The following is a 16,643-nucleotide window of genomic DNA, read 5'->3' as shown; positions in this document are numbered from 1 at the left end:
TCAACTTAAACATATTTTTATTTTCACATAAAGAGCTACAGCAGGAGATTATAATCAGGTGGACTGCATCAGTTAGACTAGTGCTCAGAGTTCGCTACAGCCAGAAGATTACAACTATTTTGGATTGAAAGAAATCATTTGGTTTAATTCATGACCATTGCTAAACAATTAGGAGTAGCTGCATTCATCGGCACTAAAATAAAGATACATGTACAATCATTTATTGTACAATTTCTAAACAATAACAATATATTCATGTTTTATCAATATTGTGACATAACAGCAAAACTTCAGCTATAGGATCGGTCTCATTTTCCAGCAGATATTTCACATGGCATTTTTCATAAGAAAACATGAATTGGAGTTGGTTGTTCTGTAAAAAACAGTGGACCATAGAGTTTATTTAATAAGCGTATAGTGGTTTTGTGGTACTTTCGGCATTTGGAGTAAAATGTATAAATAACTGTAAAAATATTACTGCTGCCTCAGAGGACCAAAACTTAAAACCTAAAACTGGGCTTGAATTTGGTTAAAATACATAATAATTTTACATGCTAAATATATATCTTTTTCAAACATGGTCCACTATTTCTACAGCCTACATTTTGAAACACAATGTAAGGAGTGGTCATATTTATCACAATGTATTAGCAATACCGAGTTTCAGTTCCGCCTTAGATGTACAATAATCAACACAACATTACAATAACATGTCATTCTCCTGGTTCAAAAATATAAAATTTGTGGTAAAGTTTGGTTGTTGTTGTTGTTGTTTTTTTTACAGCAAAAAGACGTAACATTTGTTTTCTGACTGATTGTACGGCCATTCAGCATTTGATAAAACTTTACAATACTGTGCAAATATTTTAGAGAGACAAATGCAGTTAACCCAGGGAGTAGATGTTGATGTATGATGTCCATCCATTCTGAAATAAACTGCTTTTTGGAGCACCATTGCAATCTAGGACCAGCGCGTTGGCAGATGCTACATGGATATACCTTGTAATCTTCTCTTTACATGTCCCTTTTCTACTCATTGAAACAATAACTTGCTTTATTTCATTGTCTTCTACTAGTTGCTGGGTAATAATGGTAAAAGGAAACCAATAGCTCCAATAGAAAGACATGCAGCTACATCACAACATAGTATTTTTGGTCATATTGAGTTTAAAAGTCATTGGTTTTGCAAAATGGACGTTTCAATGGAGCACCTTTTGCAAAATAGCTACCAGTTCTCCCTCTATGTACATGAGAGGCCAGCTCTAACATAAGCAGAGAGAAAACAAATGTAATGTAGGTTTAAAGGTGCTACAGAAACAGCAGGTCATAGACTCAATAAAACAGCAACCTTCTAAAATAAGTATCAACTAACCTTCCACTAACTAAACAACATAATGGATTAGTTTTAAAATTAATTATTTGCAATGCAGGTTTTTCAGGTTAGGAAGTAAATGATATACTTAATGCCATTTACTTCAATTTGAGGAAGGGAAACTATAACTTAATATTACAATTAAGTATAATATGTGTTATGTTTACGATCGTATGCCACAATCAGATTTAACAATGTTTTGCTAAGACAGATTGAATATCACCCAGGTATTTAAATGTAGTATGACCATTAATTTTTCAATGGATAAAATGTCACTTTGTTGGCCTTAAGTAAGTGGAAGTTTCTGTTCATCTTATTTCCATTGTTACCAACAATCCTCCCCCCACATTACCTCATCGGCTTACTCATTAAAGGCCACCCTTATACCTTTGATGTGTTTTGCATAAAGAGCAGAAAATCATGGAAGAACTTAACTAGCCTGACTGCCAAGATATGTCATCTTTTTCCCCTCAATAAAAATAAAGAGACATATCATTCTGCATTTGCCAGGCAACTATAATGCCTCTAGTGATGTAAAAAAAAAAAAAAAAGGACTATTTAAAGCTCAAAGTAAAGTAGTTTGACAAAAGTCTAGGACCAAGATGGATTCTACAATAAACATAATATAAAAATAATAACATGAACAAATCCCTTAAAGAGCTGGTTATGCTGCAGTTGTTAGTGTTGTGGGTTATTAAGCGTGGAGAATTAGAAGATCTAAGAAAGGCTACTGGTATAAAAATGAACATGGCAATAATGGAAATCAACGCACGGGAAAAATAAGTGATGGGTACATTGCGGATTTCAAATAGAAAAAGTGCAAATAATGTTAATATCTACGTAACAAAATCTAAGGAATAGGTCTTCATATTTAATACTAAAAGCAGTTAAACACAAAAATAAAAGAAATTGAGGTGTACAATTTTTAGAACTTGAGCTACTACACTTATTTAATGCTGACAAATGTTAATAAACTAATGAAATGTATGGATTATTCAAATGCCAAATTTCATGTTTGATTCTCAGGTATGTCTACTTTAATCATGCTTACCTTTTGTAAGTAAGTGTAGCCAAAGGTTATATATTGTTTAAAAAAAATACTGTATTAAATGGTCGGTTCTATGCCCAGTTAGTTTATAGATTTAAAGCTGGTTTGGATTTTCCTCATTTTCAATTTTTATCAAATTTGCTATGAAAATATAATATGCCGAGGCTAGAGGTGACTCGAATGATGGCAGTGATGTCATAACTAGGAGCCGGACAGGACAGGAAACAGGAAGTGCGTACAGTGGGTGGCTGTGGGGGTCTCATATTGCACAGGGGTTGGTAACTTCTTCAAAAACGGTCATCTCTTCTATCCCTCGAGCGAAGAGCTTGATCAACTGGCAGTGCACGCTGGGGGGAAAAAATTGGGTTAGTTTGTGCATATCATACGTCCAATCAATGTACATAGGGTTAAAGTAGATGGCCTTGTTTGCAGTGGTCCAAAGTTATTCTAACCTTATGCGTTCAGACTATGCCAATTATTCACCTCGATGACTTTATAAATGCTTTTCACAACTTTAACAGACCAAAGCAGAGTTTTGCTGTCACTTTAAAGCAGGGGTCTCAAACTCAAATTAGCTGGGGGCCGCAGGGGCAGAGTCTGGGTGAGGTTGGGCTTATCAGGTATTTAAAATTTTCTCAAACGTCATCGCTGTTTTCAACATACATGAGGAAATATGCCAATTCTTGTGGATTTTATGGATATACATCGTTATTTGTTGAATCTTTTGCGACGGGAGGACACAGCGCAAGTGACACATGGTAAAGCCACACTAACATTAAACTCTCATTGTCCTGCGGGCCACAAAATATCCTCTCGCCCCTGCTTTAAAGCTAACAATTAGCATGCTAATCAAGCACTTCCTGATTCTTCACAATAAGTCACCTTATAATTAGATGCAGACAGTATGAGGCATCTTTCTGGACATTTTCTGGCCACCTTCAGAGTTGTCAAAAAAATCTACCCAGATGCCAATCAATACTAAAATTAATATATATAACCTAGATTCTCATTTGAACAAGTATCGATACTAAAAAAAAAAAAAAAAAAAAAAATCTTAATAATTGACTTGGACAAAATCTGACTTTAGTATGGTCTTGATCTATGTCACAACTAGTACCAGCCCACATTGTGGGCCAAAGAAAGATCAAAGAAAGACCAAAGAAGGACACTGCATAGTGGACTGACCGGACGTCTATGGCGGTGTGGTTGAGCACCTCTCCGTCACAGTTCCAGCTGCTGTAGTGAGGGCTGCAGCCACAGGCCGGGTGGTCCCTGCACAGAGGCCCAAAGATCTGCCTCTTGTGGAACTCTTGAAGGTTCAGGTCTGAGTCGCTCTGACAGTGACGGGGCATGAAGCGGAAACGACTGACGCGGTGCACCTCCACAAACGCCAGGTCAAACTGAAGGATAAGAGGCAAATATTGGTATATGTAAAGAAAGTACCTGTTCTTTAGCTGTAAAATATTTATAAATTTCACTTATAAACATTTGAAAGATAATTTCAAACTTCTAGCTTACATTTATTCAATTATAAGTTTATTGATAACATTACAATGAAAACCACTCTTACTTGCTTTCACACACATCTGACCTTTAACTTGCCTCAATAGAGACAAATAAGTTTAGTGCCATACGATGAAATATTCTATCTAGGCAAAGCAGTGTAGATAAGCAGGTGTCAAACCTCACCCGAAAAGTTACATAATGCATCTTGCAATTTATATCAGAGTGAATAACAATACATTTTAAACAGTAATCCAAATAACCATAACCTGTCCTTAAAAATATGATTTTGTGTGGATAATTAGATATTTGTGTGGAGGCACCTGGTCGTCCTTGCTGGTGTGTCGAATGAGGTGTCGGAGGAAGTCAAAGCGAGAGCACTTGCGGACCAGGATGAGGTCTGTGGTGCCATCTGCCAGGTGAGCGGCCGGAGACAGGCCTTTGGGAGTGCGGGGACAAGCACAGCTCATACTCGCAGCGTTTATAGCCAAAAACTTACCCCGCACTGTGCGCCACTCATCCTCCCTCTCTGAAAGATAACGGCGTGAAGGTGATTAGCTGTCACATTACAGAATTATTTTGAAGAGTGATGTGAATAATACATAGGATTTTTCTTAAATATGAAATAAACATTCAAATCAAATATTCATGATTTTAAAGTGATTTATGTTTTGGTTATCCAATCAGAAGAAGCTAAGGTTGCCAGGTTCTACAGTTCAAATCAGTTTGAAATGAACCCAAGAGTCTATCTATGATGTGATGTGTCTTACAGTACAGTAGTAACACAGTACAGTACAGTACAGTAACAGCTAATGCATACTCATGTTCTGTAGTGATCTGTTTTTAAACCTGCAGTGCCATTAGCCACAATATTTTTTTTTTTGGTGTTATGTAGTATTACTGATTGACTTAAAACTGTGAGAAGCACCTCTTCACCGTTGCCATGATAATGGACCCAATGTTTGGGTATAGGAAGACACCTTTCAACACCTATCACACCAGACCTAAATTCCATCGTAAGATTTATGGATGCACATTCAAAGAGGCAAAGTTGTTTGAAAGTTGGATTGAACTTTGTAATTCTTTAAGAAGAGTTCATTCCAAAGTTTCTCTTACAATGAAACAATTGACAAATTGAAGTAATTCAGAGTGATTTACCATAACTGAAAGACTTCATTTAAAAGGACAAATGGCACGAGATTAAATACTCAAATTCAGCCAATGTGACTTTATAGCTCACAGAATAAGGCTGAGATCTTATGGATATCAACCAGAAAAGCACCCTTCCCTGCTTTCTCAACACTGAAAGAGAGCCTCCGAGCACGGACCACTAGACTCTTGGCCTGTGTCTACCCCATGCAGCTTGACCTCCAGAATCAACCCTCTAAAGGCGTCAGCGCAACAGCACCGAGACATCAGGTGCATGTTGTTATTGCTATATGAACATCCTGCTCCTGGTTGTATGTGCACACATCACAGATTGAGTTAATTAATTAATTCAGACTTAACACATAACCTTAGATAATTCTTAGGCAGTTTATCTAATGTTTAATCTTTAGACCCCAGTTTAGAGCCACACTCATTTGCATATTTCATATTTGAATGTTGTCTGTTCAACTTGGTCAATAAATATTCATGAACCCAAATTGCTTTGGTGAATAGTAATGTTATTTCAAGATATGGAATGATGTGATACAAGAATTTATGAACCTTCAGAGCATTGTTTAACTAATAATTAATTAAGATAATTGATTATACTGGATTGGTAAAGTCGACTGGTGCCCTAAAACTCGTCTTCAAGTCAAAGCTTAACACTCACAAAGGACATGTGGGTCATGTTTAACTCATAACAAATTTAATTAAGATATTAAAAGGGGTAATTGATAGAACTAAACTTAAGAGTTATGTCTTACCAGTGTCAAAGCATTCATCCAACTTGTACTTTTCACCTTTCTGTGTAAAAACATGTCCATTGTGTTCACAGACCACACAGCTGAAAATTAAGATAAACATTTAAGTGAACAAGATAAGCACAAAAAAAAAAATCAAATCTACGATAATATTCCTTACCCGGAGCGACACCTGGCTTCATCACGCGGAGTTCCCATGATGCCTTTGGCTGGTAGATAAGACACAGTTCCTTCATAATAGTGATGAGTAAGAAACATCTTTAGACCTGTAGGATCAAATTAATATAATGTGATGAGATACTACATCTAACTCTCCCAGGTCAAAGTTTTCATAATTATTAAAAATGCAAACATTTAACTATATTCAGAGCACAAACAAAAGTGGAAATAATTGTATTTTTATGATTTATTGAACAATAAGTTGATATTGTGACAGTCCTAAAGCCAAAATATTTATTTTTCAACTGCTGAATACATCTAACAAAATATATTGTCAGGACTGATTGTGAAATACATTACATTAATAAACAGAATCTTTTTAATTGTGGTGTAGTGAACAAAATGTAGTGTTCTAAGGTTAATTATACATAGAAACACAATAATACTAAAGCAACTTCACAAATATCTGCAAAACCTATTAACACATAGTTTGATGGATCTTGCTCACCTGAGAAGTCATATCGGGCTGGTCCCATCCACCTCTTTCTCTCACTGTCACTCAACACATCGCCAAAGAAACCATAACCAAGCAACGAGACGGAGTATCTAAGGAAAGTGTCGTTATGGTGCACAGAGCACGCGTCCATCGGCTGCGAGTCCCCTGGAAAAACAAACAACATGATCAATACAACGCCACAGAGAAAGGAGTAGTAGTAGGATAAAAAGTATAGAATTATTGTTATCCCTTATTAACATAAACTAGCCAGGTTTTGGGATTCATTTTTAAGGACACTGTTTTTTATTGACTTATTAAATTAAGTGCATGTTAATTATGGCATATTAAATAAAAATGCATGATTAAAATTTGAATAATTGCACAGCCATATCAAGTTTTTGCATACCATTTGTTTAGACTGTTACTAACCAACAATGATGTGCAGTGCAGAGGTCACTGGGTCATTGGTGCCCACTGTCGCAAAACAGATACAGTCTGTGGATCCTGCAACGCAAAAGAAAACATGCATGATTATATTATTTCAAGACAATGACAAATATAAAAGAATAAACAAAAAGCTGAATTGTGTAATTGTAAATGAAAGTGTATAAATATTCCCTAAAAAATACATAATAATAATAATAATAATAATAATAATAATAAAATCACATAATATTCCATGATAAAAATAATAATAATAATAATAATAACAATATACAAATTATTGAAAATTGTAATTTGTCCAATATCCAGAATATATATTTGTACTCTCCATATAATCAATAATACAAATAAGCACTCAATCCTTCCAGATATTAGTGTACTTTCATTTTTGCTAGACTTTGCCCAAGTTGTTCAAACCTGCAGGTATGATGCCGATCCGAAGTGAACAGGGCTGCAGCGCCTCCTCTGGGCTGTTGGGGTTCACTCCACTGTCAACCTGTGTCCTCCAGATCAAACCATGAATGATCTCACTGAACATGCCATCTCCACCCACACACACCACCCTGGAAAAGACAGAAGGTTTTTTTTTTAGCCAATAGTTTTAATTTTATTTTATACACTTCAATATTTTGATGAACACAGAACAAAGATTTGAGAAAAAATATTAAATTGTATTTACTGACAGTTATTAATGATAACTGTGACTTATGGTTTTAAAATCAGGCTTCAGTTCAAAGTGCAAATTATGAACAAATCCAGAAGCATTGACTACAATATGAACTGCTAAACTAACAAAGAAATCTCATGTATTTCAGCTCGTAGGTCTAAACTAAAGAGCAAGTTTGATAAATAGACCCCACGGAGGTTTGAAACTGACCCATCAAACTGTTTTAGTTCTGCATCAGCCCTTAGATGATCCCTCGCATGGTTGGCATACTCCGTCACTGCAGCATGAGAAAACACATGTATTACAATTTATCAATACATTTTAATCAAAGTCACTTAGTGACGCTTTACCAATGACTTGTGTCGTGATCCCAGCCTGAGTGAACAGTGGCGCCACCTTCTGTTCATAGATGCGTTTTCCCTGTTTCTTCCCTCCATAAGGATTAATGTAGACAAGCAGCTGTTTGGGTCTGCAGCCTGTGACAGGAGCACAATACAGTCAGACTAAGCAGTATTTGACAAACAACAGAGCACACAGACTTGCTCACAGCTGTGTTAGTACAGCTAGTATTGTGTATTACAAAGGGCTGGGTATTGGTAGTATGCATTTCTAAATTAATTACTACTACTAAAACTACTGTAAGAATAACGAGACACATGAGCACACTGGTGTCATCTGACAATATTTTTGAATTAAATTCCTACCACTCACTACAGCACTCAGGTTGATTTGATGTGTACAGTAGTAACAGACAGTAGTAGTAGTATGTATAGATTAAATTCGTACTGAGGGCAGCCAGCTGCTCCCTGATGCTGAGGACCCAGCGCTGACACAGAGCTGCGTCGGAACAGACAAACGTGACCTCTGCACACCGCCAGCGGTGATTCCTCCCTCGCTCCACATATGAGACTGGAACACACAACCACAGTGCATTTAAACATCATAACCACAGACACCGGACGCAAGGCATGTAAAGTGTCTTGCCCAGGGACATAACAGCAATGTAAGAGCAAGCTTCAAACAATCAACCTGAAGATTAGGGAGCAAATGCCAAGTCACTCCTTCAAACTAAATACACATTTTAAAGGCAATAACTACTGTATTATATGGTATTTACCAGTGAAGGCCTGCCTGCAGTCCCTCCCCTGCATCTCTCTGATCTTCCTCCAGCTGCCATTGTCTTTGCTGCTGTTCTCCTCTTCCTCACGGACCGAGATGATTTCAGACACCACTACGCTACGACATAGACCTGCAACACACATCGAGAAATATATTTAAAACACAATATTCAATGCAATTTTTTTATTGTTGTAAACAAATGCAAAATCTGTATTTCACGTACATAAATTCTTAATTCCACTCTCAGGGCACAAACTGTTATTACCAAATACATTTGGAATTAAAGAAAGACATTAATATCGCAAAGACGGTAAAATGTCTAGAAAATCTTCTTTTAATATTTTCATTATTTCAGTCTTCTGTGAAGGGTTAATGCTTTAAAAAAAAATTGTTTTATAATAAATAGCACTTGCTAGAAAAAACGCAATTCCATTTATTCCTATATATTAACTATAATGTTACTACGCACACAACAGCTCTCCATATATAATATTTTAATAACATGAGTGATGTGTAAGTCAAACAGACAGCTAAGAGAGCAGACAATAGCAGGGCTTTGGATAAGAACCAAGGTGGTATATGTTCTGTGTAATTGAATCTGGGGCCTAAAGGCACACTTAAGTCTAGGATCATGTTCACTCAGTTTGAAGTGAAGAGTCTTTGAAACATGATAAGACGACAGGAGCGCGTAATGTCTGTGATCTGCACTAAATAACAGCTACAGTATAAGACTTAAGGATAAACTATGAATATAATTGTAGTGTATTTTTTGGATTTCTTTAAAGAAGCACCAACTTTTCTGATGGAGGGTCTGCTACCTGCTTGTATTATTGCAATGTCTGAAATATTCCTCATTATCACATTACACTTATCTATCACCATGGAGACAACAAGGTGACAGGAAGGTGACACCACAAGGACATTAAGCTTACACATTAAGCTGACCAATTAAAATACTTAAATAGTGAATTAAAAATAGTTTGAAATCTAAATTACTTGAAAATAAATACTGAAGTGGATAATAACTCATTTATTTCTGTTAACTTCTTTTAGTATAGACTTAATAAAATATAGCCAAAACCATGTTGAAATGCTGCCAGATCCCAAATCAGATATGTGAGTTATGACAATTCAGTGAGTAAGTGCTTGTAATGTCTTAATCATATCGACATGGTGACATTTGGACTGTGATAGCCTAATGCATAACACTGGGCTACAATAGGGAATGCTTTGCTACATAACAACTATTTGAATATACAAAGCAGCAGAAAAAGGAAGTATGGGTTATTTACATGTGTTTACAGTGACTGCCTAACTGATAATGCAGACATCCTCATTGGTAATCATATTTATCCAAAACGAACCTGTAAGAGGAACATGATGCAGAAAACTGGAAGAACAAACCTCGAGGGGTATTTCTGTCATAAATAGATGCTGCTAAAAATAAACAAATCAACCAAAATAAATGGCCTTCTTTGGTTACAATATTGGCAAAACACAAGGCTCTTTTGTAACATGGGAAAAAATTAGGCTTGAGATAATTATAGCAAAGGAGATGTTCAGTAATCTTAGAATTATCTTCACTTCAACTATGCATGAAAAATCTAAATGAAATCTTGAATTACAAATGAGAACCTCAATATTTCACAAACTATCATTCAGTTCATAACGCACACACAACCAAGAGCATTAACTTGAGACGAGATTAAAATATGAATATGCAAGAATCAAACATATTTCAGGACATGTTTGTCTAGGTCTAATTTACCAGATTAACACTTTTCCCTATAAAAACAAGATATCCTATTTGATAATTGCATCAGTCAAACTGCAGTTCTAATACTTACTATAATATGCAAAGACTATATTTCATGAGCATATCAAAAAAATCTGAGTCTTATTTTCTCTTCAAATAAATTGTTTTTTAAAAATAATATTGTATAAAGTTTCAACCAATATCTGAGGGAAATATGGCATGATTATGATCGCACAGGCCTTTTTGGTTCACTATGCATCTCATCTGTACTTCAAGAAGCCTTTAAAATACACCCATAATTAGTACCTACATCATACATTGAGGTTGAAATGTGCCGATCGGATTGGCTGTTCTCTTCCCTGTGGAGGCTAGAACAAACAAAAGACTGGGAAGACTCCTCTAGAGAAAAATATAATTCTACTCTGTTCCCATCCAACCACCTACTGTGAGAGACTGAGTTCCCAAAACAGAAGATAAACTACTTTTTTTTTTTTTTTTTAGAAAAACAATAACCAACAAAACTAGAAATAATTTAACTTTTTTCAACTATGTCAGAAGATATGTTTGAAAAAGCAGTCTGGAAAAGCAGTCAGTATGAAACTATTGGAAACCGCCATTTTCAATTCAGGTTCAGGTAACTCTTCCGTACATGCATACAAATCACACCAATAACAAACAAAAATCAATATGAAAGTGCCCACAGTGCTGATCAAAACAGACTAAAAACATGTCAATAAAAAGTGTCATAAAATAATTAAGGTATAGAGTACAGCTTATTTAGCAAACAAACAGCTGCTGGAATAAAGCTGTTGTGCCAAGTACTTAGTTTTGCATCTTGGGATGCAAAACTTTTAATGTCCAGATAGAAGGAGCTGAACGTCACTGAGCAAAGGATGCAATGCATTGTTTAAAATGGCCATGGCTAAGTGCTGAATCTGCCTGGAGTACAGGGACTCAGGGTGCAGCTGGGGGTCTCCAATTACCTTACTGGACCATTTGACAATCTGGGAAAGCAGATTTTTGCTTTTGAGAGAGACTGCCAAAGCATGAGCCCAAACAAAACACTAAAACAGATTTATCAATGTTTAAAAAGGACAGTTTTCTCTTAACCACAGCTGCACAGTTCTCATCGAAGTTCAGTTTTGAGTCTGTAATTGTAAAGGTATTTGTAGGACTCCATCCACTGCACGGTCTCCCCTTAGATGGGTGTCACCTCAGAAGTGTTAAGGGTCTTTCTGAAGTTGATGATCATGTCGTTGGTTTTGAACACATTCAGGTAAGGGTCATAATTCATGTAATGCTACAGATTAAATAATGATTTGACTATGGCGTCATTTGTACGCATACAAATTATTTTCTGTCAAAATACTGAAATAAATAGATACACACTGAGATTAAATGATAAAAAACATAGTTAGAAACTGTTAAGATGTCAAGAAGAACAAAAGTGAAATAAAATTAACAGGAAAAAACAGATGTTGGTTATACTATTAGACAAATAATGTAAATCAATTCATATCCTAGTAAATAACTAAGTCTAGTATGAGTAATACAGTAGAAAGCTTATAAGAAAATATTCACTTTTAAAAAATTGTTTATGATGGCCCATTTAGCAGCCACGTAACACAACACCTAGAGCAGTGAATGACTTATCTCTCCCTAAAGATTTGATAGACCTTCTTGGAACAAAAACAATGTCCCATTATCTCATAGTCCCGTACAGAGATAATGCTGTGGAACAGTCTTCTCATATAATGAATATTGTAAGAGGACACCAAAGAGACATGTTGCCTTGTAGTACATGAAAATGTTAATGTATTTTACTACAAATACCTAGGGATAGACAATATATCAGTGCTAAAACTGGTTGATTTTGTCATATTGATGTCCAAAAATGCTCTTAACACATTTCATGCCAAATTTATATTTGATGTTTTTTTTAATGTATGCTATAATGTATTGTTTTTATGTACGAGGACAACATTATATTATACAAAGTAATGTTGTAAAAAGTGTTTGTATTTGGACCCCAGGAAGCAGAATATAATTGGGATCCAATACCAATAACATCTGCAGATTGATTAATCTGTAGCCTATTGTTGCTTATATAAAACGACCTACTACAACAGATTATGTAAGGGGTTGTGAAACTATGGCTTACCATGCACTGTTTACATGTAGACATGTTTTATAACATTTAAAATTGAGTTTGAAATAGTGAATAATGGATGTTGTCCTCAGTGCCCTCTGTGTGGCAGTGTGGCCTTAAAACCTTTAAAGCAATATGCAAAACAGAGCAACGGACAAGCAACAAAAAATACTATGATTGTAACAAACTATAAAAGATCTATTGCAATAATCAAAAGGATCTTACTTGGTTTAAACGGATGATACAAAGGACTTGAAACCCGTTTTTTCCAGGTGAGCAGGGATCGGCTCAGACTCACTTCGTAAGCCGTGTTTCTGACGCGGAGCTCGGACAACAGCAGCAGCCTGCCCGGCCTCTCCATCCTTCACCCGGAGGAGGAGGCGGCAGCAGCGGCAGCCCGACGGAAGGTTACCTGAGCGCGGACATGATAGCTCTGTGGGTCCGGATCGTCTCCAGACCGTGAATAATTGATATTAGAGCCAGGTAAAGCGTGGATCGGCGAGTAGCGGATTTCAGGTTTTCTTTTTACTGACAAATAGCGGACTGCTGGCGGAAGTAGGAGGAGCCACAGGCGCATTGTGGTGCCGCAGTGACCGTGGGGAAATATGAACTTAGGCTACAGAAAAGTCTAGCATTTTCTCAATAACAAGGACCATGGAGTCGCTTTGTTATTATTTTATGATCATGTTGCATTTTACCGAATTAGCCATCAAACAGTTACAGTTTAGAGAAGTAGACAGGGCTCATCGTGGTTTTGTGAATGGAAAATGAAATGGACAATATTACATTCGCTTTTTGTTAGTTGATTCTATATGTAAATAAATATAAGCAGTATATTGTATTACCTCATACTGCTTAGGCTTATCCATAACATCTGCATTTTGATAATATGCATATTAAAAATATTGGATGTTCTCTGCCCTCATCAACAGACATGTCGTGTGATTAGTTTGACCTATATAATCTGAAATTCAGCAATGGATAGTATATTTATATACTTATATACTTATATATATATATAGGCGTTTCTTCAAAACAATTTGATTCGGGTTCAGTTGTTCAAATACCCTACGTTTTACCCTTTACTTGAATGCGTCACTAAGCTCTTACGCATGAGTCTACATAATCCTCTGCTTTTCAAAGGTGTCTTTACTTATTGAACATTTTCGTAAGGATTTAATCATCTTTCAAAGACAGCTTTTAGTTAGACAAGAAAGAAGGCCATATGAACGGTGGCCCCAAAATACATTTAGGATTGTAAACGTGGTAAATTGTTCACTAGCTCACTGTTATCAGCAGAGGGCGCTGTTTCCACACAAATGTTACCCAGTAGCACTAAGGGACGCCAATATTTGGATCATCTGATCATTTAAAATTAATATAAAAGAGCCTAATCATACAGACCGTTTAAGAGTTTGTACATAAAACATTCCGAATTTCGAAACGCCAGTAACTGGAGCAGGACATAATGCAATTTGAACTGAGATATTGGGATTAACCACAGAATATCACAAAATATAAAAAGAAAAAAACAAGAGGGACTGGCAAATGTTTTATGCAGCTAAAACTTGGAACAATCTTACTGAAGATGTGAGACAGGCCTCTACTTTGACAATGTTTAAATCCAGGCTCAAAACGGTTCTGTTTAGCTGTGCATATGACTGAAAGGTTTTTATTCTGCACTTTTCTCTTTTAATGTTAATTTTATGATGATTATCTATTATTTATGTTTTGATTTGTGTGATTTTAATGTTCTTCTTATTCTGTAAAGCACTTTGAATTACTTTGTGTATGAATTGTGCTATACAAATAAACTTGCCTTGCCTTGCCAAATGACCACTCATGTAGGGCCTATATGAGTCTGATTTTGATTATTTTTCAAAGTATTATTGTAATTTATTTATTTTACATAATTTGTTTATACATGTAGCTATATATAGATAGAGAGATAGAGATATATAGATAGATGGTTTGGTTAGTTGCCCTGATCACACATTGATTACAATTCCCAAGCATCCAGAGATCCCTTGAGTGTTAAAATGCAGGTCATTAAAAAGTTGCTGTCGTTGCTAATTGGCTTTTGGAGACACTTGCCCAATCAGTGACCAATGTCCCATGAACTGATGCTGATCATTAGCCACCTCTCATTCTGTTAACCTTTGACCTCAGAGGAAGTGCACTGTACAAACAAACCAAATGAACCGAAGCATCTCATCTACGCAGGGGTCAGAAGGTCAAGTGAGGTGAACTAAGCCTGTCTTTTATGACAGAGGAGGTCTGTGGAAGGCCATACTTTACATAAACAAATTAGGGAAAACTTTCCAGATTTTTAGGTTGATATTATACTCCAGAACAGTTTGCTTAGAGGCCAAGAAGTTAACCATTCTGCCACATGTGCATCCCTTTAATTTATATATTTACATAATCAAGAAATATTTACAAACCAGAAATAGTATTGTTGATGGATCAATTAAACTTACATTTTGAAAGTGGAATCACAATGTGATTAATATTTCTAAAATCTTTTGAAATACATTCCTTAAAAGGTGCACTATGTAACTTTTCTGGAGGAGGGGTCATCATTGCTTGTTACCATGAAGATTTTTTATTTATTTATCCCTGTTGAGGCAAGTTACAGGTCAAACTGCATGTTTTTCAAGGTATTTTGATTTAAAAAAAACAAACAGATAGTTTAAGTTATACTGTGAAAAATTCCAGGCAAACAACATCATTGTGGATACAACAAATATAAATAAAAAAAAAATATTATGTTATAATCAATTCCTTGCTTTGTTGGTTAGTAGACTGGATTTTAGAATCTCCATTCTTGTACATCTATTGTGGCACTGTGACAGCCTTTCACAATAAGTCTATCTATCATTTTGAATCGGAGAGTCTTCAGGTTGGCCATAACATCCAGACACTCCAGACATACCCCAGCCCTCTCCTCTTGTCTATCTGCTGTCCTTAAATCACACTAAACCTGGACACCTCTCTTTGCTCCAAACACAACTTATTATTACTGTGGTTCTTTCTTATTGATTATATTTCCATCTCCCTCCATCAAGAGTCTAGGTTGCACAGACATGGACACAAGCATTAAACAGGACAAAGGCAGTAGGGACACTCAGGCTTGACAGGTTAAGAGGAGTTTTGGACAATCACACAGTTTAGCAGCAATAACAGAAATATACAGCTATAACCAATGTCTGACCATGTGGGGAGGGGATGCGGGAACAGTAATGGTCAGGTTTAAATGGCCAAACCTCCTTGCCATAGTGGGGCAAAAACTGTTGTGTCCTTAGGCAAGGCACTTCACCTACAATGAAAGTGGTGTGTGTATGAGTGTTCGTGGCGGTTGAAGGGAGCCTCTTTTTCACCAGTCTGTCCCAGGGCAGTTGAGACTGCAATAGTAGCTTACCAACAGAGTGTGAAGTGAATTAATGATGGCATGTAAAAAACCTATGAGGGCCCAAAAAATGTTATATAAATCAAATGCATTATTGTTGTTGTTGTTATTATTATTATTATTATTATTATTATTATTATTAAGAAAATCTCAATTTGTACTGTTGCAATTACAAAAAGATAATAGAATGTCCTCTGCAAATAACAAAATGTCCTATCCATTAAAGGGAAAAATGTTAACCCTTTAATCTTCTGAAATGCATGGGATTCTTATATTAGTTCAGCAGTTCATTTTTGGTCCTCTCACAATTGTTTGGTCCTGGATCATAATGTGCACTGTGAATTGAATCTTGAATTAAATTTTTTTTCATACATGCTCGAGAATCTCTATAGCCCAGATAAGAGCTGCAATTATCAAAATATAAGTATGATTATTTTTTACCGCTGACTAGTTAGTATAGTATAGACTAGTTAGTTGATACATTGCCCTATTATACATTAATCCATATTTTTATCCCCAACGTTTACAACCAAGAAATGTCTAATAAGTTAAATGTTTTGCTCTATAAGTGAATGACATATTTGATCTAAGGCCAGTGGACAATATGAGAG

The 16,643-nt window shown here is 35.9% G+C and overlaps 1 protein-coding gene across 1 annotated transcript; it reads right to left on the bottom strand.

The window, feature by feature from the left end:
• On the bottom strand, positions 1-13,167 carry LOC117372602 (ceramide kinase-like). The gene is made up of 13 exons (XM_033968425.2): positions 12,849-13,167; positions 8,717-8,848; positions 8,386-8,508; positions 7,950-8,075; positions 7,810-7,876; positions 7,350-7,495; positions 6,918-6,992; positions 6,501-6,653; positions 5,994-6,099; positions 5,837-5,916; positions 4,247-4,452; positions 3,606-3,820; positions 1-2,767 (listed from the first exon to the last, which is right to left on the bottom strand). Exons 1-13 carry the CDS (start codon positions 12,982-12,984, stop codon positions 2,680-2,682), a joined length of 1,653 nt encoding a protein of 550 aa, XP_033824316.1. The 5' UTR covers positions 12,985-13,167; the 3' UTR covers positions 1-2,679.
• Between the last annotated feature and the right edge of the window lie 3,476 nt (positions 13,168-16,643).

This window comes from Periophthalmus magnuspinnatus, chromosome 6 (genome assembly GCF_009829125.3).
Source record: "Periophthalmus magnuspinnatus isolate fPerMag1 chromosome 6, fPerMag1.2.pri, whole genome shotgun sequence".
Lineage (NCBI taxonomy): Eukaryota > Metazoa > Chordata > Actinopteri > Gobiiformes > Gobiidae > Periophthalmus > Periophthalmus magnuspinnatus.
Note: the sequence above shows the minus strand (reverse complement) of the source record. Positions and strands in the feature narration are given on the sequence as shown.